General features: G+C 38.9%; 1 protein-coding gene across 4 annotated transcripts in view; it reads right to left on the reverse strand.

The window, feature by feature from the left end:
* MYO1B (myosin IB) overlaps positions 1-26864 on the reverse strand; it is a 110475-nt gene that overhangs the window by 18665 nt on the left and 64946 nt on the right. For all 4 annotated transcript variants that reach the window (XM_086750891.1, XM_086750889.1, XM_086750890.1 and 1 more), the window contains exons 8-21: positions 25016-25114; positions 24549-24652; positions 23492-23639; positions 22672-22790; positions 21807-21893; positions 21434-21499; positions 10017-10121; positions 8487-8549; positions 7537-7737; positions 5308-5534; positions 4941-5141; positions 3599-3692; positions 3011-3160; positions 726-794 (exon numbers count right to left, since the gene is read on the reverse strand). In XM_086750891.1, coding sequence (XP_086607017.1) covers positions 726-794; positions 3011-3160; positions 3599-3692; positions 4941-5141; positions 5308-5534; positions 7537-7737; positions 8487-8549; positions 10017-10121; positions 21434-21499; positions 21807-21893; positions 22672-22790; positions 23492-23639; positions 24549-24652; positions 25016-25114 — 1733 coding nt within the window. The remainder of the gene's footprint in view (positions 1-725; positions 795-3010; positions 3161-3598; positions 3693-4940; positions 5142-5307; positions 5535-7536; positions 7738-8486; positions 8550-10016; positions 10122-21433; positions 21500-21806; positions 21894-22671; positions 22791-23491; positions 23640-24548; positions 24653-25015; positions 25115-26864) is intronic.

A 26864-nucleotide genomic window follows, 5' to 3' on the forward strand; every position in this document is an offset into this window, starting at 1 on the left:
TTACCTCTTATTACAGCCTCACTCCTTGAGTCTCTACTGCGGCTGCAGGATTATCCCTTCACGAAGTACAAACCTCTCAGAGAAGAAGCAGAGTTGTAGGAAATTGAGGCAGACAACTTGCTCAACACAAGTTGACCGCAGCACACTTTCCCTCCCTTCACTTAGTACACAGAGGAGAACTGAAGACTTAACCCAAGTAACATAATGCCCAGGTGTCCCAAACTCTTTCTATTAAGCCTGCTTTCAATTTTGTTCATTCTTTGAGACTCCTGTTAACTGTAAAATAACCACCAACCACAACTTATTTCTTCCAAATCAGTCCAGTGTTACAGTTTCCTTAGCACAGTGGCAGAGTCCTGGACCATCCCGCTCTGGAGCTGCTGGGCTGCCTGGTTAACGCACACCAGGCTCGCTCATTCATGCTCCAGCCCATCTAAAGAGAGCACCTCTCTCCAAACTCTCTGGCAGAAGATGCCCCAAGGATAACCCAGTAGTTTAGTGTGGTCCTAGCCTTCCACTTGCACCATTTGCAGGGATTCAGAGTCCAGGCTACAAGCAGATATCCCAAACTCACCTCTTCTATGGCAAAACTGAGTGTTTAACAACGCCTAAAGCACAGCCACAGCTCAACGGACAGAAGGCATGAGAGTCAGGAGGCTCAGTGCACTTGAAATGTGTTTTCTGATGTGCTCCTTACCTCACCACGCAGACGCAGAAAAACTCACCTTCCACCCTCTGATGTAAGACTGCACCACAATAGCTGAACTCTTTATCTTCTGATATTTTTTTTGTTGCTGTATTGGAAATAAATAGGTAATGCTTAGAACACAATATTGCAACTGCAAAATAGTGTGTAATAAAACTTTCATTACTAACATTTGACAATATGATTAAGGATACAAGCACAAAAAGTGAACAAATTTTGAATAAGCAGATGAGAGCATAGATACTGTGTTCAACTGGAGGGGAAGCAAAGCACATCAACAATTCTGCATGGACAATGTCACTCTCTGTTTACAGAAACACTAAGTCCATAGTCAGCAGCACAAAAGTGATATGGATTAGATACTAACAGCAACAGCTTTATTTGTCTTTCCCACCAACAGAGTAGCAGACAAACCACCACAAATGCTCAGGTTTGTTGGCTAAGCTTTTTACTGTCTTTTCATAAGACTTGTGCTGTTCCTATCACCCACAGTCCCCTTTTAATACAAAATGTAGATGATAACTTAGGAATAGGAAAAAAACTCCACGGATTCCTGAATGACATGCTGGAGTATTATCCAAGTATGCCAGTTTGAACAATAAACTTCCTGCACAGCTGAGCATTTTCCTTTTAAAAAGCTTGCTTCTCCAGTAGACCAGTGGTTAGTATAAAATGAAGTGAACAACAGTTCAGACTTTGCAACAAGGCTTCTAGACTTCACCCTCAGACCTCTCAATTACAGTGAGCATCTCTGTGCGCAAGCCGGAAAGAATCCCCTCTAGGCCACATCAAGGGCACATTCATGCCATGACTGATGTGTGCCGCGCCTTGTGAGGGAACAGACACACAAGTGTCTGCAGATCCTTTAGCCAAGCCTCCAGCACAAGCCGTTGTCAAAAAGCTTTGTTCATGGAAGGGATACACACTCCTTATGAAACCTTCCAAATCAGTGCCTAACAGTCATGTTGGGTTAGGAGACTGGGGCCCTCCATCTACATGAAGAGGCTGAGGAAATATCTCTGTCGTCACCCATAAGTAATCCCGAGGGTCTTGCTATGATTTCGTCCTGCATTAGAAGACAATTGCTGCCATGTTTCACTAGTGAACCAATAAAAGTCTACAGTTAAGAAATCCACAACACTGCGAACTTTGTCACGTATTTGTTTTAATTTCTTTAAATTAAAAGTTGTGCCAATCGAGCTGTGGTAACGCCATTTTTAATGCGTTAAGACTGTCTGAGATCATAATGAAGCCATATGGGCACAATGCAGTTCTGTAATGATGCTGTTTGTAGAAATGGTGCATTCAATCACAGAAGTTCAGAGAGAAGGGTTTTTACAGCGAAGAAGCATTTATTCATACTTTTTCCAAATTATCCATACTTCTCTCTGATTATCCAAGATAAATGAACCAAACACTAATGGCTTTCAAGATGATAAACAGAAGTGCTCGTCAACTGAAAACCAGTGATTGTCAATTCTGCAACTTGCACTTTAAGATACTTTCTTTCCATATTATGTATTTTATCAAGCTTCCTGCTATGCACACAATAACAAAATGCAGCCGAGATGTTTAATAATTGGTTTAAGACTTAAAAACCAATAAATTTTTTTATCATATCAGTCAATGTTATTTACTAACTGATGAAAAGATATGAAAGAGCCATATAACATATATACATACCGAACATGTAACTGTTCAGTTCATGACACAGAATACCCAGTCCACAACCAGATTTGAAACTGTTTTAGAACAGTATCAATAACAACTACTGAACTACGAGTCTTATGAGCTATAATTAAAATAAATTCCTGGGATCCTCCCAAGCAGCGTTCTTGAGCCTTAAATGCAAAGGTTCCAAATAAGGCAAAAATACAAAAAGCCTTAGGAATGATTGAATTCCACAGAATTGCACATGTATATTACCAAACATTTTTTACACATTAACCATATGTTTTGAGAGCACTCTAAGGGCCAGGCGGCATTTTAGCTGAATGAAAAAGACTTCCCAGCTGGGCAACAACATCCTGCTCTCCCACAGCTAAAGGGGTCTGGTGAGCTTTTTAATTATTTAAGCACAAAGTAAGTACTTAATAATAGTGGTCTCCAGAAACTAAATTTTCTTTTATTCACATTTTTTGGTACTTAAATACTAATATAAAACTGAATTCTTTCAACACTTCTCCATACATATCAAGGAAAAATATCACACGAGCATTATATGAAATATTATATCAAGGTTATTTGAAACAACATATTAAACAATAAAAAGAACCCCCCCATTTAGTAAGGACATTATCTTACTGCATATCTCCTGTACCAGGAAGAAATCACAATTTGGCTTTTTTTCATTAACAAGAAGCGTGTGCGGCACTTCCAGCCTCTATAAATCTTCTCAATTAGAGTAGCCAAGTCCTCCAACCGCTGCTTTCTCAGATCTTCTAGTTTGAAGAGCTGGGTGTGGGGTTTTTTAGGTTTGACATTGGAAGAAAAACAGTAGGGGACAAAAGACCAAAAAACCCATAAGAACAGCTACTGTAAGAGAAATCTCTCCTTTATTCAAGCCCCCCTTCAAACACCTTTTGGTTTATTCATCTTCAGAGCCGCAGGGAGATACATCAACAGGGTTTGTGGCAGATACATTGCCACAAGTCAATGCACAGAAGTTACATTAAATTCAGGCTGACAGCTATTGTAGAATCTTGATTCACACCAATTTGAATGGGTCTAACATTAAAAAGTGCCTTTTAAAATGCTATATTCCACAGCAATATATCAAAGCACTGTATCTCGGAAAAGCTGTAGTAACCAGCGGGTAAATTATGCAGTTCATAACAGGCTATCCTCATGAAAAATCACTTTATTTTGCAGGGGAAGACATTTTTCACTTACCGTTCTTGGGTTGCGGATGAATATCTTTGATCTACCAAATGAAAATTCTTCTTCAGGGATTTCCAATTCATTAAACAGTACCTCTACTCCAGCCCTAATAAGAAGTAAATGAGCTTAACAAACATGACCCCCAGCTCTAAGACTTCTTAGTTTACATATTCACAGATTAATTTATGGGAAGTATATTAAAGCATATTTTAAATTCTTACATAGTGCTTGACATAAGAAGACTGAAAAATCTAACTCTTTTACTCACTGGTTATTTAGCTAAAGGCAAGAATAATCACTGTAAAGATATAGAATAATTTGATGAAAAAAGAGCAATTTTTATTTAATAGCATCAGCAATGGCCTATTTTTTCCCCTTACATCTATAATGATTTCACTTAAAAAAAAAAAAAGGAAGAGAAAAGGAAAGGCTCTCACATGAACATCAAAATATGAAACAAAGACTGACGAGTTTGACAAATGCTAATGTTCCACCCTCCATCAACTCATTTTATAAATGTCCCAAAAAAGAAAACAGAGGAATTGCACAGAACTTGAGGACTGTAACAATGCTTTTGTTATCAATACTGTACTTCCACCATTATTGTGATACTCTAAAGATTTAAATTGTAGATAAAGATATTAATCTATTATGAAAGAAATTTAAATTGTGCTATTGGTGGCCACATGTTAAAAGAATTAAGAGAAGCGCATTTGCCTACCAAAGACATCATCTGTAAAAATACACGAGTACTATGCAATTTAAAACTACATATTTAATACAATTTATTTGCAAGAGATACTATTTTACAGCTGTTCACAAATCATTATGTAAAATATTTCTTGAAAGCTCAGAGGGAGACTGTGCGACTGTCTTCAAAGGAATGGGTGTTCAACACTTTGAAAGTTGGTTACTAAAGATAAATGTTCCTCTGATCATTCCAGATCTCCTCATCATTTTGATTCCACTCTCGTGTCTCTCTCCTCTCTTCTTTCTTTCAGTAAAGGCTGCCATATATTCTAAAATATTAATTAATTCTAATATATTCTTGCTCACATGCAAAATCTTTTCCATTAGTAGATCAGTTCATCACTAAATCTCCTTTGCTAAAGAACTGTAATTTTTAGCCTACTGAAAAGTACAAGTTTCCCAGTGAATGAACTCACCCAAAATCTAGAACAAGATGCTAAGGAACAACATACAAGTAAAAAACTTGAGCCACACTGGCTTAGTTTTTAATTTACTTTTAAAATACTTGAAAGTTCATTAAATTTTAAAAGTAAAATCAGAACATGTGGCAGATAGTAATTTCAATCACAGAACAGGACAGGTAAGAATAGTGATGTTTCCCTACCTGGCTGGCCCTCTCCAGTGGGGCCACGTCTGCTTACACAGCATTTTGTACCTTTCCAGGCACGGCTCATACGCCTGCCTGAACGCGTAACCTGCCCTTCTGACCCGGACGTTCTCCAGAAGACCAAGGTAGCGGACTTGGTGGCACACCAGGGCATCATTGAAAATGTGTGCAGCCTTTTTGTCATTGGGTTTGATGCACCTGGAGAGGGAAATGGCACTTGTTCGCAGCACTGTAGGTGTCAACAACTATTATTGTGAGTTTAAACATAGATTTCAATAGTTTATCCTCAGATATATATAAATATATATATATTTTAACCTCATCAAACATAAATTCACCAAAGCTTTGTCACAAGCTAATTTACCTAATGTAGTTGGGATTTTTTGTCTGAAGATTTTTCATCAGGGTAGCAACTGAAGCCTTGAACTGCGAACCTGCCGTCGGTGGTCTCTTTAGATTGATCTTAGCAGGGTTACCTTCTGGGAACAACGCTTTGATAAGAGAGTGACTGGCCTTCCACATGGCCTGGGAGAGGTCACGGTACAGAAGATCATTATTTTTGTCAACAAATCCTTCCACCTGGTACATAACCTGAACAATACAGAAGAGTCGTGTAAGAGCATGTTTTGAACAATAACACAGGCCAGTTCAAAACTGAACAAAGAAATTGATTTCTCCTTTCTCACTATCCAAAACAAACAAAAGACATTTCAGCTTTACTTTTAAAATTGACATTTAGAAGACTTCTTTTTTAGCTAAAATTTCTGTAAACATGTTTCCTGAGAAAGATGCATTTTCTCACACTGCTAAAAGTTCCTTGTGCTGATCAATTCTGGTTTCTGAAATGAAAAAAAAACCCTTCTTCCGTGATAACTCCGATACACAACCGCTTGCCAATACTCCAAAACAATCCTTTTTTTTGGCTGACAAAAGGTTTTCTCCCTCTCTTTTGAATCACAACAGCAAAAACACCATTTCCCTTCAAAGTACTAACGTTTATTTGCCTAACTAAAACAAGATAAGAAATATCACCTCTCGGTATCGCAGCAGCAAGCAGCTATCCGTGCAGTCCTCAGGGGACTGCTGTTTTAAAGGACTTTTACTAGGAAAACAGTCCAAGGACAACAAGCATGAATGTAAAGCTCTGACCTGCAGCTAGAGACCCCAGAGGCATCCAGGGGAACTTCTTGTAGATCTCAGATTGCTACTGGCTTTTTTTAATTTTGAGGGTATGGAATTCAGTTTGATAAGTTGTGACAAGTCATCTGGCTGGTAATACAGATTCTTCAGCTTCATGATAGCTCAGTTCTGTGCAGATACGTTCACAGAATACTGAATAAAACTAATACTGACACAGCCATATTTTACACAACAGCAAGTGACTGGGAACTCAGGCGGCATTTTTCTTTGGAGTACACGTTTCCGTTTCTGACAGGTGTAGTAAATGCCACTACTGAAAAAAAAAAATGTTCATATGAGTTTGCTTATATTTCATAAAAGGAGAATCAAACTTTTGTTGTCCAGGGACTAGGTCAAAATGTTCTCAGCTGAGGATGGAAAAACATTCCTCCCAAAATAGGAGGAATTCAGCGACTGCTCGAGTGGGTAAGTGAATGACAGTAACACTCGAATACCCTCACTGCCTGCTAAGACACAGTCTGCTCGCAGTCCTCCTCAAAGCACTGGGGTATTTTCAATTCACTTTGAATTTGGACAACCGAAGTATCTAAGTATTAATCCCTGACCGATTATATGCAATTACAAAATATTCTTAGCAAATACACAATGAATTAATGAATGGCTGCCTCAAAGGAGGAAAGTATGACATTTCTAGCATTATTTTGAATGAGCAAATTATCGAGTTATTCAAAATTATGAGATTGAGAAAATGTTATAAAGTAGAGAAGTATTAAATAGTCCTAGAAAATGGAAACACTTTCCAGCATTAATTACTTTGTGAAACTAACAGTTTAGGTGATTCAAACAAGAGATATAGCTTCAACCCCTATGCTTACTTTTAATTGTTAAAAATAAGTTGTCTTCTTTTTACAAATTTACAAATTTGCAAGCCCTCTGTGTAGCTTTCTCTTCTGTCTGTTTACACAGAGGCTATCAAAATAAACTCAGTTCCTTCAAATGTACAAAAACTCCACTTTCTCATCAACATGACTAAGGACTTCAGCTAGTCCAGTGACAAAGAACATATTTTCCCAAAATATCTTGCCTTCAGATGTGTGTGAATATTTGTCATTCTAACCAACATTTGTATTTCCAGAGACCTAGCAGCGCAAGCAGTTCACCACCAAAGCACATGGGATGTCTTTCTCCTTTGCTGAAAGGAGTACTGCCCTTGATTTCAGTGAGAGCAGGATGATCTCTGAAAACCCTCCAGTTCAAACCACAAATCTTAGGCTTAAGGCAGAAAAGATTTAAGACAGGTCTGGATTTTTTGATCAACTACTGACCCAAGTAATTATCCTCCATTACCCTAACATCAGTGAATGGATGAGGAGCATTGCCATTGTACCAAACCTAGGCTTCACACAGGCACAACTCCCTCCAAACACGGCGTATTCCCTGCTTCACCAGGTACCTTGCCAGCGTAATGCTGAATCCTGAAGCAGCTGTGAGGCAAGGACGTGTCATTGAGGAACCGAGAGCACTTGCTCATCCTGCTCTCAAAATGCTGGTGAGTGGCACAGACTTGGTTCAGTTTTTCTAAAAAGGTGTCATCCGTAACAGTTCCGGGTCTCAGGCATTCTTCATCTAGCATGGCCAGGATTCCAGTTTGGTTCTGAAGTTTCAAGAGAAGAGCTTTAGTGTTTGTTTCCATCACATTTTCATCAAGGCATAAAAAGGAGACCACACTCTCCTGTTTGACTTCTGCTACCCAGAAAAACGTTCTTCAAGCCATCTCAAAGTTTGCAACAGATTTTTGGTATCTGCATTTTTGAAAGACTGCCTCTTAGATCTGAATCTTGAATTTCATGTTGGAATTTCATGTCATTTACTCAGACTGCAGAAACTCCAACTTAACTGAAAGCAGTCAGTTTATGGGTAAAACCAGCGTATAGATTATGTTAACGGTTAAAAACTGTTCTCTTCCGATTGTTAAGGAATTTTATCTTTCTTGCTGCACTAAGTGCATAGGAAGTTCTCTTATTATGTACAAGTACTTTCTGTACCTAAAGCACTTAATGTAAGTCTGAGTTTTCTAGTTTCCATATAAAAAGAAGTGTCAGTTATAACGCAACAGGCGATATCTGCTATTGAAAACAGCACTAAATGTAAACTCTTTTTAAGGGTTATTTGGTGATGGGCTTTTTTGCACTGGTGCTGCTGAGTATTTCTAACAAAGTAACATATAGTCTTATAAAAATATTTTATTAGTAAAATAAACTTTTACCATACAAAATAAAATGACTAGTTCAGTAAGTGGCTTGTTTTATAATATCGAAGTGTGTGAGGACGCGTACAGACTTTACAGCTAAATTCAGTTCATAATTAAAAAATTATACAGAGAGATTCTTGAACATAACTTACATTTTCTATTAGGTCACAAATTATAGCGTTGTTGAAATACTCAATATGAGTCCACTCAATCCCCTATAAGAAAAAAAAAAGTAATGTATGAACAGGAAAACAATCCAGGGAGCTTTTCCTCTAGGCAAGTTAAATTATATTCCAGTTAACTAAGATACTACTTTCAAATTTAATTCTATATGCTTACCCACATTTTATTTATTAAGAAAGAAATGCAATAATCTACTACTAACATTATCTGCACAAAATGCCTGTCCTTGAGCGGCTGCCAAACCCGCGCTCCATTCCTTTCCCCCATCCATGTCAGCTTCCCATGCACTCCCCTGGCACCCCGCCAGGCTCCTCCTGTCCCAGCCCCGCTCTGCCTACGCTCCCACTGGTTGTGAGGAAATAAGCCCATTTCACTGCAAGCATCTGAGATCAAAATTGCTAAGCTCTTAGTTGGCTTTTTTTTAATGGGAGGAAGAAAGAGGGCTAAATTTAGATGAGACTATCTGAAAAATCTAAAGTCTGGCTGTTGTTCAGATTCTTCTAATATCCTAATTTTTTCAAACATCAGCAATAGTATTTCCAGGATGAGATGCTAATGCATCAGGAGGTAGGGCAAAGGACTGGAAAAAGAAAATATTAATTTCATTCTTCATTTGCATTCTGCAGTACATCTTACAGTTTGGTTTTTTTGAGTGTTTGAAACATTGTTCAAGAAGCAAATTGCAGTAATGGAGTTTCAAGAGTTTCACCACTGAATGCAAAAAGAAAAAAGACATGGCTAAACTTCATATTATCCTCAGGATTATAAGGCAGGAACTTTATTCAATTTTTAAAAATGTTTACCCAGCAAAATGGTGTAATCCAATTTGAGTACGGACAGCATGTGCCAGCTTCTACAGCTGCGAGCTGGTATTTCGTCTGAGCTCTGTATGTCAAGGGGAGCACTGCTAAAATCTTATAAAATTTTAACTTGATGTACACTCACAGAATAACATAAACCAGAGTCTAGGCTCCAAAGCACATCTTAAAATTCAGCCATAAAGCTTACACAGCTCCCTTAACTGAAAGAAAACTAGAACCAAAATGTATTGGTAGTTTCTTTCATCTTGCATGCTCGTTTCACCCACCCAGTTCCCTTTTGGAACAGGGATTAGCTGCGGCCACTGCCGGGGTGTATCCCAGATGCTACTGCGTAATTCAAAACATAGGATGTAGGGTACTGGCACTGATACCAGAAAGCAATATTAGTCTTCTAATAAATTAATTAGCCCTTGCTCAGAACTGCCAGTCGTTGATGTCAATGAGTGACAGTTGGGTTTGGTTTATACCTGGAGAATTCATAACATGAAATGAAATCCAACCCAACTTTTTTTTGCCTTATGTCACTACCACACAGTCCTACACCAATGTGCTCCACGCCAGGCCTGTGGTGAAAAAGTGACTCTGCTCCCTGAGAAGAGGTTCCAGCACACATGCAAGGGTATCTTCATTACAGGGACAACAGGAAGAGAAGATAAGGAAAGATCCATTAAGTATTACCTCTCGGATGTACTCCTCCTGCTCTTCTTTGAGTGTAAGTTCAATGAAGATCTGCTGCAGCTTCTCATTACAGTAGTTGATAATGAATTGCTCAAAGCTGTTTTCCTGTCAAATAAAACATGTTTGCATTTGCTGTTGTGTAAACACCCTGGAACTCAGCTGGAGTAAGTTACTGCAGCTGCTGCAAGTCAACAAGCCTCCTTATTAACCACTCCTTCCAGCTTTATGATGTGATGGTTTGAGTAATATTTTATTGAGAATGAGATTAGTTTGGAAATTTTAGACCAAATCCTTCCCTGAGGCTTTCTCCATTGGGAGGGACAAAAAAAGGTTTGTATTTGTGATGCCTCTGTATCAGTTCCTTGGGACAAGTCATAAGGAGGCCTGTGGTGTCAGGGAATAAACAACAAAAGTTCTGTCTGCACTAATCTGTCCCCTTGTGTAATCTCGTCTCCTGCAGGGCCTGATAAATAAAAGTATGACGGTAGCATTAGCTCTTTTCCAACCAGGATCACTCAGTAGCCAGTAAGTATCCTATTTCACTACAGACCGAGGTCCAAGCTGCTCTTCTGGTCGCAGCGGAGCCTGGGTTAAGAGATTATCGACTCCAGAGGTCAACCCACCTCCTCCCTGACAATTGCTCGTGTAATCACCCCCTGAAATGACGGGACTTAAAAAGAATTTTATCAACCAAAAATCCTTTAAAAGGCTAACTCAGATAAAACTGGGAGCAAGCACAGTGCGACCCTTTGCAGAAGGGACCGGGGAACAGAGTAGACCCCAGAAGGAAGGGTGGGCAGCAGGAAGGCTGCTCAGCAGCTGCGAGCAGGGCAGCCTGCTCCATCACTGCGGCACGGCAGGACTGCTGCAGGAGCATTTTTGGTTATTTAGGAAGCCTGAAAATTTGCAGAACACACCACTATGCCTTTCTACACTACCAAGTAAGGCTGCTATGCAATACCTGTGAAGCTCCAGTTATGATGATAGAATTTTTATGACTAAGGGCAACTGCAATCATTTAAATGTTTAAATTAAGGATCTGGTTGCTAAAATAAGATTAAGAACACACAAGCAGATTAGAAAATAGTGAGGTAGCACAGATTACTTTTATAATTTTAGTTTCAGCTAAAGCAAAATCATAGCTGATCACCAGACTTTCTCAGCCACAAACTCTGCCCCTCACACCAACTGCAATTATCAAAGATTGCAAAATTTGCATAGCTCTAGATGAGAAAGTTAATTTGGCATGCATCAAAATCAGCACTGCAAACAAGTCATACTTACTCCATTCTGTGGTAAAAAGAAATTACATAAACTGCAGTCAGTACTTATATTGCTTCCATAACAACATAGAATATAAAATATCTATTAGCATTTATTTGGTGTACCACGTAGATCAGTCTTTTTATCAGACTCATATTTGTATGTCACTGAAATTGTGAAGTACTACCCAAATGTTATGTATTGCTTTTTTTTGTAGATGAATGCATCATTATCCAAAGATTATCAAACAAACCAAGGGCTTAAGGCACATCAGTGTGTAACACAGAACAGCATTCTTGCATCGTCACATCTCTAAATCACCATGTATGTTTTGTCTCAAAAAGCCACATATACAACCTTTGGTAGAAAAATCTCAGTAAAGGGGGGGAGAACGCGGGAGGGAAGAGAGTACCGGAGGAAGAATGAGTCCAAGTTTATTTGATACATTCTGATAAGGCCATCACTTCAGATACACTGAGTGTGCAGTGAAAGGACCCCAACTGACACATCACCTTGGCAAAGAGGAAGGGTAAAACACACTCCACAGCCTCCTGCCAGGCACGTGCCACCCAATGCAGAAAGACTGTTTCTCCAAAAGAGGACATTATTCCCATTACAAGGACTGCAGGGCTTTTAGCTCACATATTATACACCGCCTTCGTCTTCAAAAGAGGATGGAAACCAAACTGCAAATCCAGCTAAACCATCTAATTAAAAGGTCATTAACAATATATTAAAGTACTTGCTAGATGCTTTCCTGATTTGCTATGTACCTAATATTTATGGTTTGCTGAAGAAAGGCAAACCAAAATCCACGGAGTTCTTCACAAATCACTCACTTTAAGCTATGAAATTCTATTTGATGTTGCCAAGCCACGGAAAATTGCTATTCCAGGAAAAAAAAGTCATTGAAGAGTAGTGGCAATTTTGTTCTTTATGTATGATACAGAGCAAAAGGCTAACAGTTAATTACAGCAAAGAAAATGAGAAAAAATGTTTGGAATTACTGAAATCCACAAAACACTTAACTCTGAACAGACCAGAAGGCATTTGGTAAATTAAATACACTTCAGAAAGCGGTATTTATTTATACAGGTCTTAAGAAACACTGTATGGAAACCAATTAGAGTGTTTATCTCTGGGCAAATCTAAGTAAGGCAATAGAGAATGTGAATTTATTCTCCCTTACTGTATATCTATAATTATGTGAGGGCTTCCCAAAGCACAGACAAATGTTCACCAATGAACTGTCTCCTAGTATTTTAACGAAGGCTCCTAGAAATTAAGATGCTAGAACTAGAGGGATCTAAAGGACTTCTGGCATTGTTTTTCAGAAGGCAATAGAGAGTGGTTAATATCAGCGATAGCACATCACTACATCCGTTCAGGAGAAAGGTGCTGGAAGGACCCAGCTGTCAGACACTGTACTTGCTTCTCACGCTGCCATCCGCATTAAGTGACAGAAAAGGTTTTGACCAACACAGAAGCAGCATGGTCAGACCCAACATTTCAGGAAGAGTTAGCAAATTCAAATATTCTTAGGAAATTTTAGGAGAAAAGAAATACTTAAGATCAGCACTTCAAAGTGTCAGCTTCTCTTCCAGGCTGTAATTCTGCTACTTCAATGTTGAGAGCATCACTTCAATCCCTGGATTTTTATAGTAGCATTTCAACCTACGCCTTTGAAATCACTGTGGAATACAAAATATAACCTTTGGAGAAGAAAAAAAAATCACTCGGTCTCTCAAGTTAAATTAAAGGTGCTGGGAAACAGAATGTCATCCGAGATAGGCTGCAAGTCATGTCAAATTTATAGATATAGATCAACCAACCACCCGCAGCTTATCCTCTCCATCTTTTACCAGGTGCAACAATAAATTTAGACAAGTAGAAAAATTCACGGATAAAAAAAAAATCAAAACCTACTTCACCACGTTTTTCACTTCACAAATAATGGTGTCTTGCTCATACAGCTTTATTCTTTATCAAACTTCAAACTACTGGGCATCAGGGTGTCATTTCATGAGTTCCTGAACTCTAAAAAAATTTCTGCTCCATGCAAAAATATAATGCTTGTATATATAAGCAAAACATGATGTTGTACTTGCTCAGATTGCTAATCAACCATGAAAAGGTAAAAAGTTCTAGTTTTGAACCACTGTTATTACATGAATTACATACAGGTGCTTGAAAGTTTAAGGAAAATACTTTTTGTTCCTTAAAATTTTACCTAATTTTTTCTTTGAAAGATTCCAGTCGTGTATCATGGAATCACATGAAAAAAAAGATATGGATGTTCCTCACCTAATACATTGTTACACCAGTAAAATACCAATAGCAAACAGACAAAATACAAATATTTTTGTCACCAAAAAAAAAGAAAAAAATAGGTTACAAGTCTCTTACTGGTCTCAGGCAGAAATGTCTCCATATGCTGATGCTGAGTGTCATTTCTTGCATGAGATTTATGAACACAAAATATCTAAAATGACATTTTCCTATGAAAACCAGCTACCTTCTAACCTTCTCTCCCCATAGAGAATTCAAATTCACTTGAGTACCCAGATTCCAGTGATTTCCAGAGACACTGAGGCAACTAAGATACCTACTTAAAATTGAAAACTGGGTACTTTTCCATACTTGTAGGTAGCAATAAATTCTTCTCTTCCACCTCCCTAATAAAGTCCTAGTTTAAGTGCTCCATTTTCTTCTGTCCTCTCTACTTCCCTGTTTTCCCCAAGTCCAGCATACGTTGTTGATCCAAATCTACAGACCCAGCTACATCACCAGTATCACACCTATACAAGGTGTTTGTCAGTATTTCCTCTTCCTCTTAATCTTTCATCTCATCAGTTCTTGTTGAGAGTCATTTTAAAAAAATCTATATAGTGCTCCGTCTACAACCAAACTGACAAAAAGGTGTTCAGCAACACCTTTTCAAGTATCTTATATGAACACATACGACTGAAAAATGCATAAGAAGTGTTTGAAGGAAAGGTATAATTTAATACAAACCCCAAACATTTCAAGCCATGAGACTGCCTGTTGAAACCAACAGAACTAATACCATTAAAATGAACTTTTTCATCAATAGAGGGGCATGGGGGAAAGACATACAGAGACTGATGCTTTTGCTCTAACACAGAGCCCCAGAAAGTTACTTCTTTAAACACGAATGCAGCTCCGGGCCCCAGAAGCCTCTGATCTCCTCCTATCATAGGCAGGAGATCCCAGGTAGATCCATCAGGCCCCCAGGCTACTGCTGAGGCTCCTGGAGAAAAAGCCAGATGGCAAAAGTAGTGATGATAAAAGACCAATGAACTGGCTTCACGGAGATGGATGGTGGAATGAATGGTGAAACCAACCAGCAAATTTAATTTATATCCTACTGTGGTGTCTGGGGATAGGGATTTTTATGTATGACCATAGAAGCATACAAGTTTATGATATGAAACTAAGAAATATAAATGCTAGAAAATTACAATCTACAAAATGGGGAAAGTGCATATAAAGAAAACAAAGAGAGACATTATTTTTCTCTTAGCAAGAAATGGGCTACATGTAACCCAGTTATAACAATTTTGTTAAAATGTTTTGCAAAGTTAGTGAAGACTTTATCAATGTTTATCCCTTACTTTCTGTTTACATATACAAACATTTGAGTAATTAAACTCACCCAAACATGTAAACTAGACTAAGCTCTGTGCTTTTGTGTAAATATCTCTATAGGCAATGAACCAGAGAAGCATATAATTTAACTATAAATATTCCATATATACGTAATCAAACTGTTTCAGTGCATCTAATGGAATCAAGAAAGATATATGCCGAATCTTCAGGGATTCTCCATTTTCCATATCTGTGTAGCACAACTATCTTCAGTCCTTATTGACGCGACTAGCACTGGTGGAGAACCAGGCACTCTGAAACCCATCTTGGTCTCAGCTGTGGTGTCTGGACACACGGGTCTAAACCAAATTTCGAGTTAAAAGGGCAAGAAACTACAGAGAACCCAGCGCACACAATGCATGTGTGATTCACGGGGAAATGCAGGTACAATCACTTCAACAAACTCAACCTGATAAAACACAGTCCTGGAACAACAGGAATTACAGACAGACAAGGACTGTCTGTATCCACTCCTCTACTAAGACAGAATAGCTGCTGTAGGGCAAAATCTTATTCTCACAACCTGAAGCAGAGCATTTGTGTATATTTGCTCCAGCATTTCAAATATTTCCTCTGTTGAAAACATCCAGTCAATGGGGTTTACGTCATACATGTATATTTTGAAAAATAAGCCTCTCTAATGTGATCTGGGATGCACCTCTGCTTCTGAGCATTCTAGTACTTAAGGAAATTATTGCTTTAACTGTATTTTAAAATCTTCATAGTCCCTAGGAGTCCAACCAAGGGTCCCTCTCTGTAAAGCTCCCCTCTTTCCTAACCCTTGCCAGCAGACGTAGTTTTTAAATTACAGATTAAAACTGCAGTTCTCCTCTTTCGCAGCAGACTGGGCTTTGCCCGGTGCGATCAGGTGGAACGGAGGGCTGGGTACGTGCATTTTGGCACTGCCGCCTGCCAGCTATGATACGCTGATGGGCATCAGAAAAGGGCTGAACAATTTCAAAAAGGAAATCTTTTGCAAGGTAGAGTGTCTAGAAAAGGCACAGCTGGAAATTATGGTCTTGAGGTTAAGGCAACTACACCAAAACAACAGATATCCATGGCTGAGTTAGAGCCAAAGTCAAGGCATGAAGAAAGAGTCCCCAGAGCCTAAAAAAAATAAAAAACCTCATTAAAATATGAAGATAAAAGAAGATCCTGATAAGCCAATTTTCTCCATATGCTTTTTTTTCCTCTCTAATAAGTCATCTTTCTAGAAAATAACTAGGCCTTTCTCCAGTAAAATCATCTAGGGGGAGGGAGGGAGGGAATCTGTAGGCCAGCAGCAATCTCTCAGAGCTCGGCATGCTCTGCAACTGTAGTTTCCTTCATGCAATGAACAGGACAGAAAAAGGCAAAGCAGCTATTCAGCAACTGGACACAGCTGTCATATAGGTTTATGGTAAAAGTGGAAATACCTCTCCAATTTCTTCATGCCTTAAACATCTCAGAAAGGTATTTTCCATGTTTACCCTCTCCTTCTTTGGTTACCTCCCTCTACAAACAGACAATTACCACTACCATGTCATGTTAATGTAATGAAACTGCATTCTTCATATTTATAACAGATGCCCTCAATAAAGATATTGGCATTTCATGAGTGTCCAGATGGCAGTTTACATAGTACATGCAATATGACCAAGTTTCCTTCCATCACCACAAGGGACTCCTATAGACAAGAAACAAGCTAACTGCCGTAAATAAATAGAAGCACTATCAAAGAAAGAAATGGACCTGGTTTTACTGCTGGGTGGTTTGTTTGGCTCTTTTGTGGCATTTTTATTTACTGCTGGGTTTTATGCAGAATGCAATGGGTGCTGCCAGGTCTTTGAATGTTCTCACGTACCTGGAGCAAAAGGAGTTGGTCAGATGCCATCCCCAAAGGCAAGGCATTTACAACACCTCAGGTCAACCCTCAGCAGATGTCCAAGGGCCAAATGTTAACAGTTCCTCTCTTCCTACAGCCTTTACTTTTGCAGCTCTATCCCTGGCACATCCCCGTTTCTCATCAGGCTAAAATACATGGAATAAGCTACTCTGCCAAGGATTGAGCGGAAAGCATTCACACTCTCAAACTGTCTTCTCAGGGCCTGCCAAATTTCAAGAATAAGCCTTGTTTGGCAGCCTTAACTTTCATAAAACTGCACTCCAAATCATTAGTTTCATCGTATGGACTAGCTACATAGTGGCGCCCAAAAATTCAGAATAAAGCCTTTAAGCCACCTCGCTCAGACAGACAGACGTTATCTCTGACAGCTGGGCAGAATGAAGTATTCACCCTTGCTGCATGGCATTTGTTTTTACATACCATAGCCCTCATCTACACAGGAAATGCATATGATAAAAAACTAAACGTTCAAACCAAAGAGAATGAGTCTTCTGCCCATTTCTCCTGAAACCTGCCAAGCTTCCTGTCATCTGCCTTCTACAGCCTTCATTTCTTTTCCATAAACCCCACCCCTTCCACAACCCTACCCTGACATTTTGCAGAGATGCAGAAACCACTTCTGCCCAAAAATACTGAATCAAACATGGAATCAAATGGGACCAGCCCTAAACCCACCCCCAGAAAGTCTGCAATCGAGCTGGTTCTGAATTTCCCAGTGCCACCAACCACCATCCCTGCCCCATCTCCAATCACAGTCCCGACTGCAGACTGACTACGCATACAGCCGCTCAAAATCTAAGATAAACATACTTGGAGCAATTAGTGTCAGGCTTCAACCCATTGCTCAAGCTCTATCAGTGTTACACAAACAACATGGTCTTGATTCTAGTCCCCAAATCCTTGCCCATAGGCAATTCATACAGAGACACCCAAAATTTCAGTTTTTCCCTTTCAAAACATTCGGTCCCAGCACATAGTTTACCAAAAAGGGCATGGCAGGATTCAAAAATGAACACAGCTTTACAGGACCTATTTTGTGGATTGTTTAGCCAAGCTTGCTGTTGACATCTGCCAACCCCACAGAGGCTGAGGATTATCGATAGATTTAAATTCCCTAATCTGAATTTTTGGACAGCCAAGTCCTTAAATCTTCTTTCTTGGATAGCTTTTGGGTTTGTCTGAAAAATGGGGTTTGTGCTTGATAAAGATACTAGCGGAAACCACATCCCAAAGAGTATATGCCAGCATCATCAACACTCCAGGATCTTTCCTTTGTTAAGTTTCAAGAAACCTCCAGTTACTTTGTAAGTTAACTTCAGCTTAAACTACAGAAAACTGTAGAAATTACAGTCAACAGTAAATAAAGTAATCTTTCAAAAATAGATGAAAAATATCTCATTTATGTAAGCTTCAATTTGCATACAACAGAACAAGACTGCTACTATCATCAGAAGGTGGAGGGTAGGATCTTTCAGAATGGTAAATGGATTTCTTCACTTTTCTTACAGAAGGAACTGTAGGATGATGTCAGGAATCATCCTAAACAGGAACAGGGCCCAAGAAATAGTCTGCCCTGCCCATTATGAAACAAAACAAAAACCTCAAAAATCTGTACCAAACTCATGTTTTTGCAATGGAAGCAGACTAGTCCATAATGTATTCCAATAACTTTTAAGTGAGAATCTCAGGCCAAAACAGGTAAACTAGAATATCTTTAGTTTATGCTTTCAGAGATCCTGAGGGTCAAGTGTAATTTTAAAGGAAAAAAAAAAAAAAAAACTCTTCCATAAACACGTATCTTCCTACTTATTTCAATAGTATTAAGGTTCACGTGTAAATATTTAGCAGGTATACAAAAAACTCCTACTACACCACCTATGTTTTTTGATATATTCTGTCTCCAAGGTATAAAGGCACTTTAGGCCAAAGAACCTGATGATAAACCTCTCTGCTTCCCAAGTAGGAACACGATTAAAGTAGGCCCTTTTGCCTTCAGCATATCAAATAGCTTACAAGTTTAAAACGCACAAGTTCACAGATAAAGGAGTCTTTCAAATACATTTTTGCCAAAACACAGTATTTGTAGAGATCATCTTAGTTCTGACCTTCAAGAATAGACATGAAAATCAAAATCTGACTTAAGAATTAGGTTCAAAAGGGAACTGCAAATTTTTAGTCAGTGGTTTTAAGTAATTTATAATTAGGTGCATATAGCTACAGCCATGAGGCACAGCTCGGCTAACGTTTTGAATATTTAGCCATCATGTTTACAAATGTACCGCACACTCCAAATTCCACTATATTTTTAATGCTATGAATCTTAAGACATTATTGAATTTTCCTTGAGTTACTGTATGGTGCAGTGTTAACATTTCATTAATTTATTGATTGGTTTGATATAATTAATTTTAAACAACATATTTTCTGTGAAGGGTTTACTTAAATTCTCAACAAAATTGATTTTGTAAGCATTTTCTCAAGATCCTTAATAACTTTTGTGATATTCAATCATTTGTTACAAAACTTAACACCAAAATATTTGGCAGGCATCCTCTTAATCAACCTTACTACCTGATATTCATCCAAGCAACAACAAGACCAGTTACACTCTGTCGATGCAGTGTCTGTTACAGAATTCTTTTACTCAATTTAAGGCTTGTGACGTAACATCATCTTTTGTTCCAACTAGAGCTGCATAGAAAATATATTTTCTTTTGCCTTGAAAGAATATCTTTGCTTTGATTAAGTTGAGAATAAGTCAACAGTTTCTGACTATAAAGAGGAACCTGTCTGGAAACACAGGGATGGCTAAGTGGGCAGTACTGGAAATGCAGCTGATTTAGGATTTTCTAATGGATTGTTTTTCTGCCATTCACCCTTTGAATTACAGCACTGCCACGCAGTCCCAATACCAGTAACTGTACTATTTACCTCTAGAAACCTAAACCAATCTAGTTTCTATTTCAAACGTCTTAAAATCAAAATATGGCACAATATGCCATGTGTGTTTCTGGCATACTACTTGAATCCCATTTTGACTGTTCAGAAATAATCCCACTTATTTCTGTGATGCTGAACCAAGCTGCATGGCTAGTGCTCTCACCACATGAGAGGAACAGGCCCGTCTTGCGTGAAGGTACTGATGAATTTGATCCTGAGTCACAAGGCAAGCCTTTCCCACCTTTTGCACTAGAAACAATACTCAGCATTTAAAGGACTGAATAACTGCCCATATTATTTTAAAGCTTTTGAGTTTATATGAATCAGGAAAGCTACACTGTAATTCAGTATGTAAAGTAACTGAAGAGAGTCTTGTTTTTCATCTTTCTTCCACAAAACTACATCTCCTGTACCCTACTTATTTATGACCTTCTAAGATGTCGAACTCCTACCAAAAAAAAAAAAAAAAATTGTTACCGCAAAACCATCCCACAAACACAATTACTCAGCTAGCATATGTATCATTGCAAGCTTCCATCTCCCACCTCACCCTGCATATTTATCCTTTATCAAACATAAAAGAAAGAGCTAGTGAAAAGCAACAGTCCTGCCTGAAGATGCCAGCAGTACCACTCCAGCATCCAGCTTTCTAAAGGTACGCCAAGGGCCAGCTCCAGAGAGACCTGGCACCCAGATCTGCATTCAGCCACCTGACTGCTTGCAATATATTTTCATAAATACACTCTTATGTTTAATGCAAACAACACAATGTAGCTTAGTAAACCCTTGAAGCAAGTATCAGCTTTGCTTTTCCCAGTCAGAGGGGTATTTTGATTTGCACATACTTTGATGTTATGCTTCTGAAATGAAACTTATACCACCCTCCCGTATATAATTACTCTCGCCTGCATTACTCCCATCTTCCACACAGTTTAAACACGCTCCTTGAACTATCAAGAAGGATGTAGGTGGGTAAAGATTGCAAATTTCGTACTGATTTTTCTCCCCAGTTGAGTTTCTAGTTTAAACATTATATATAGTTTCCAACTGAGATCTATAAATCTCTTAAAATAAACTGTCAGGGTAAGATTTATGAAAACTCCCTCTCTGCGGTGTTCTCTAACCCAATTAAAAATTCCTCGTTTATTGTTTTTGTTTCAAAATACCACCAGTCTAAAAATACTATCATAAACAAACAGCAGTGAGCCACAGATCATTAGCTAGGAATCGGCACAGAATATTTATCTAAGTGAACTGAAACGAAATGGAATATAATTCCTTGCTTAATTTTGACAGGAAAAAAAATGTATCATTTTTGTTGTGTTTTTTAGAGGATACAAAGCTGTTCAAAGGCATCCACAAAATGCCGCAGGGCAGAACTGACACTGCCAAAGTTTCTCTTATGCTCAGAATGTATGTCACAATGAAATCTATTTAGTTGACCTATCATAAATATTTATTTACCTGTGGACTAAAAACAGAAGTTATGCTTTCATACATTTTTGTTTCATTTGCCAGACATGCTACAACATGTGTTTTCTTGTCAGGAATCACACACCTGATTCAAGTTACATGCATTCTGATTATGCATTCATGAACTAAGCTATTGAGCTTTAATGAAAGCTCTCGCATTAAACGTTCACCATTATAAAGGTCTTACCTCAAAAATTTCAAAGCCATAGATGTCCAACACCCCCATTACCTTCTTTCTCACTTTCGTTTGTGCCTTTGTAAAAAAATTAAACAGAGTCAGTCATCCGCACATTTCATACCCAGGAATCAAGAAAATTAATGTATCTCATAAGTAGGCTGTCAAATTCTGTATAGTTTCCCAAAATACACTTAACATTACTATTTTCATAAGCTTAAAAACAGAGCATGCAGCAGTCTGTTGAACTGTGATACAGTTATTCACTTGTACCACATATAACAACATACAATCATGAAAAATGAAACTGGCAAATACAGTTTTACTGTCCACTTTAATTTAAAGGATTTCTATTGATTTTTTTACACATACAAAACAACAATACCTTAATGCTCTCATTGATTCTGGTAACAAGCCAAGAAAACAGTCGACTGTACAAATTCTTTGCCAGAGCATCACGGGCGTAATAAGCCTAAACAGAAGAAAGAAGAAAAATGTTAAAAAATGCTGGGCTACTCCCAAACTTTTTATGTTACTACTGTATCTTGAAGGTGCTATGAACAGAGTGCGAATGGCTTGGGTAGCAGTGCCTTTGCCTGAACAGGCACTGGAGTTGGAGCAGGGGTGCCAGGACACTCTGGCAACGTTGGCGGCTCACTGGTGCATCCTTTGCCTTCCTGGCTGCAGGATGGCAGGAACAGCAGCCACAGTGAGGGCACTTTGACTCCTTCCCTGCTCATCTGGATAGCCTCTAAAGGGGGTGCCCCATCCTAATCCTGAGCAAAAGGACTTGGGTAGTTGCGATTAAGGAAATAAGAGTCCTGCTAGCCTGAGCTGATGAGACACAGGTGGCAATCACACTGGCTCTGCAGCATTACAGAAAGATAAACTGGCAGCAAAAGTTCTTCAGCAGCCTGGGGCGTACAACCCATATGAAATTACACCAGTTGTTCTAAACAAAACCAGTCTGCCACAATGCTTTCAACATGTGCTTTGTGCAGAACTATTTCATTTTCTCATCCTCCTTTTCCTATCACTCATCTTTTTGAAGTAATTCATACATAAAAACAAAACATCCAGTATATTTGAACACTTAGAAACCACTGAAGAGAAACACTTATGCTATGGAATCATCTTATTCAGTACAGCCTATTAGCTGTAGTTCTAATCTGGGTGGGTATGGTTCGGTCACATAGAATAAACTGCCACTTAAAATTATTCTTTCCTTTAAGATCAGGACTTCTTTTTACCTGAGCCACATTTAGTGTTGTTGAAACTTTTTCTTGCTTGGCTTCAACCGTCCGGAAACTGAAAGCTCTTTCCAATACGGACTGGTCTATACCTGTCAACTCGCAGATTTCTTTCAGTTCTAGCATGAAAAACGAGAGTGTAAACGTAATGAATCCTTTCGTATCATTGCTTTTTCTTCCCAAAAACTATTAGCTTTTAAGTAGCTCAGTATTTTCCCCAAACAAGTTTTCTTCAACAGAAATGTCCCCCATGCAGTCTCCCCTACCCCATCAAGAAAGTTCAGGTTTTTTTCTTAAAAAGTAATGCACAGCATGAGGAAACAGGATCCACCAAGTTATTCGTTTTGAAAGCACTATTTGGTTTTTTGGTTTTTTTTTTTTTTTTTTAAAATCTTCCACTTGTCAGACTACTTTTCATGACGAAAAGCTTTCAAATGAAAATAAATGAACTTTCAAAATGTATCAACTGCAAAAACATGCCCATATGAATCTGACCTTACAGATAGTAATACTCTACTACAAAAGAACTAAAAGCCCCCACTGCAGAATAACCAAGCAGTTACAGAAATGCATAGCACATTTAACATTTCAGTAGAAAGCATTAATAAAGTGGGGGAAAAAAAGAGAAAATCGGTTTTGGAATTTCAAACAGAGTGAGTGAAATTGCACAGATTTCAACCCGTATTTGCCTGTGGGTGAGTTTTGGAAACAATCTAATTTAATTCATCTGTAAGGATATTGTATGTCTACAGAAACTACAAAATTAATAATGACTTCTGACAAATTGGTGGTTTTCTTCCCATCGCTAATCTCATCTTACCATTTTTATCTTTGATTTTACTTTCATCTAAGCCATTCACACGAGATTCAGGCTTAAATTCAATATTTCCCAATTTCAGAACGGCTGCCACCACTTCAAAAACAGACTGTGTTTCATGATCCATAAAACCAACAATCTGCATTGCATTCTGTAAAGGAGACAGATAAAATGATGAGATAAAAGATTTTACATTTAAATAGATCGCACTTGCAAAATTCATCATTTATCTGTATTAGCATAAATTAGAAATGTTTTATGAACACTTTTGCTACAAAAAGAACATGATAAAATTACTATGCTTAGATAAGCAAGTTTTTTAATATAAAAGACACATTACAGAAGATCCAGTAATCAATCTGGCATGTCAGTCCAGTACACTTCTAGGATTCATTTAAGTTACTGGGTTTCCAAAATGCAGTACTTCATTTTTTAGCCAGTTAATTTAGTTTATAACCCAACCCCAATTTCTCCATAGTCAAAGGAACAGGTACTGCTATCTTCTCAGTTCACCCTGTTGCTCGAAAAGCCAGTAATTTTTAGAATCTAAACTGGCATGCACTGGATAACACGGTCTTGTATTCTTCCTGTCTCTGAGTACAATCAAGCAAAATCTTCACTGTAAATCATCCTGAGAACCATCTCAGCTGTGTTTTTCTTTCAGCTTGGTCAGCATCACTTGGTTCATGAAGCTCAATCACTGCCATCACAAGCAACTACACAATATAACCATTTCTGTCATCTGATCAAGGGGTCTGGGCTTTTTTTTTTTTTTTTTAAACTTTTTTTTCTTTCACTTTTTTTTTTTCCCTTTGGTCTTTTTGCATTCCCACTTAAATATCCCAGAAACTTGGTTCTCTATATTTTTCAGCTGTAACTAAGCTTCTCTGTGCAAACACACTATACTCTCGCACGAAGGGTGCACAGCGCTCTGAAAATGACTTAGAAAAGACGGCACTTCCAGACCAGCCCAGCGCGAATGGCCAGACCAAGGGCTAAGGAACTCTGCTTTAGTGCTGAGCCCTTTGGGGGTTTACACCCAACCCCTGTTCCTTCTTACCCTAACTGTTCTGAAGTTTGCAGCATCATCCACTCCGTTCACTTTGGCAGAATCAAGGCCCAGGTAGTTGTATCTGCTGAAGTCCCGCTCCAGTTTGAGTTTGCCTAATAAATCAAATTAAAATATCATTAGTAACAGCATTCTTGTTAGTAGTTCATGTATCCCAGAACCAGTATTGTCAAGAACTGTTGTCATTAGTGGGACTAAGCTTTCTTTAAGGATCTTTTAATTACAAGCCTTCTGAATAAGAAATAAGAAGAGGCTTTCTTCTTTGTTTATAATACACTGCAAAGCCAATTATGACTGAGATATCTGGCTAATACCCAACTATATATTTACTTCAGGTATTACTATTGCCACTACCACCAATAATTTGAAAAATGAATCAATATCACATTTCCCACAAAAGAAGATGTGTGTGTAACAGTACATTTCATATCTGAAAATGGTGCAAGGGCAACACTTACAGAGGAAGTCTTCCGAGGCACCAGACAGTATCTGATAGAAAATGTGAAAGTTTCTTTCACCTCTTGGCTGCTTAACCACACGAGACTTCTCTAGCAGATCTAAAGAAACAAACAAAATCCCATAGGTCAGGGAAAGATTATTGGAGCAAAACACTTCAATGTGAATACAAGCCCCCATCATTTTCTATTTCATTGCTTTATATCAGCAGCAGCAAATTGGAAGATGATAAATGGTAGGCACAAACCTTATCACAATGTACCAAATTAGAACATATTTCTCAAATGAGTTATTTTAGCAAGCTGTAAGCCCAGTACACTCCTGAATGCTGCAGTCTATAAGCTGCAAAGAAAACTCAAGTCAGAGGGGCAGTTCGCTCAAAAGATGTTAACCGATTTACAGTACCACCACAAAATTAGGATTTGGTGAGAATGATCGTATAGGTGAAATTTTGAAAACAACTGGAAGGTTAAAAGGCTAAGCACATGAAAGATGGATAAATCAAAGGGAAAGCAAAATAAAGAAAGAATTTAAAATAATCATGTAGCACTTTGTGATCCTCAGGTACATCAGACTATGAAAAAAATTCCCAATGGGACTGACAGAAGCTCCATCATAAACCATTTAAAGTGAAATGGAAAAGCACCACTTTGAAAAACATCACTGCACTGATGGAGTAGTTTGACAAGATAGATTGCTCCGTCCACCTCCCTTAGTGACAGGCAGATCCCTGGGTCTCACCAGTAAGGGCAGGAATCCGGGCAGACAAAGAGGCAACAATACAAAGGCTGTTCAGCCTGTACAGCACTGAAAGGCTGTGGTCCCCAGCGCACTGTGAGAGGGGAGGTGGATGAGATAAGAGGACCTCTGAACAGGTAGCTGTGTCACTTGCTGGTTTTGTAAAAAAAAAAAAAAAAAAAAAAAAAAAAAAAAAATCAAGTTTTTCCTTCTTTTCTCAGTGCCACAGAGGGGCTCCACATCGTTTCTCCAGATAGCAAACCCGCAGTTTCCAGCATGCTCTTAAGCTACATGTTACGCACAGAGACATCCAGTGCTGCATTCCCAGTGCACGGCAAAGCTCCCCATCCCCCTACCGCTACCTGCCCGCCACAGCTTGCTCTGGCTGGGGTCATGGCCTCTCTAAGCTGTGCCCACGGCAAGAAGAAAGCCCCAAATGGGAAATTACCACAGCTTGGACATCACGCTTCAGAAGAGCTGCCACGAAGTTGAGATCGAGCTTTTCCCAAAGGTAAAACAGAGGGAACACCAATCCACTTAAGGATACCTGGGGTTGCTAAACACTTCCCCTGCCTGGCTGCGGTAATATCCAATGCGTATTCTACTATTCCTTTCCTCAGATTTTAATTTCTACTGAAACTGAACCTGTTTAGTCTTACCAATCCAGAAAGCTGGAGTGCGGCCCCCTTTGTGCTGCAAACACCCCTCCAGCCCCGCCACACAGGAGCAGCTGGGGAGTGGGTGCCCCTGCTCCGGGCTGCAGCCCGCGGGCTCCGGTGGCGTTCCGGCATGCCAGGGCTTCGCCTGGGCAGGAGCGTCTGCCCTGTGGTCTGCTCCGTGAGCAGAGGAGCGAGGAGCAGTGCAATAGTGTACTCCTGTTTTCGCAAGCTACAGGCAGCACGTTGCGCTTGTGTTGCCCACTGTAATTCACCTGTGCTTACATCCCTGCTCGTGCAACAGGAACCAAAGACCAAACTTCAAGCCACAAAGTTATACAAGTCTTAGGAGGCCCTCCTCCAAATAAACCACAGCAAAACAGATTCAAAAATTTATTTCTGCTCTAATAATTAGCCAGTGACAACAACGACAAAGTTCAGACAGTATTATTAGTCT

This window comes from Chlamydotis macqueenii, chromosome 6 (genome assembly GCF_036417535.1).
Source record: "Chlamydotis macqueenii isolate bChlMac1 chromosome 6, bChlMac1.mat, whole genome shotgun sequence".
NCBI lineage: Eukaryota > Metazoa > Chordata > Aves > Otidiformes > Otididae > Chlamydotis > Chlamydotis macqueenii.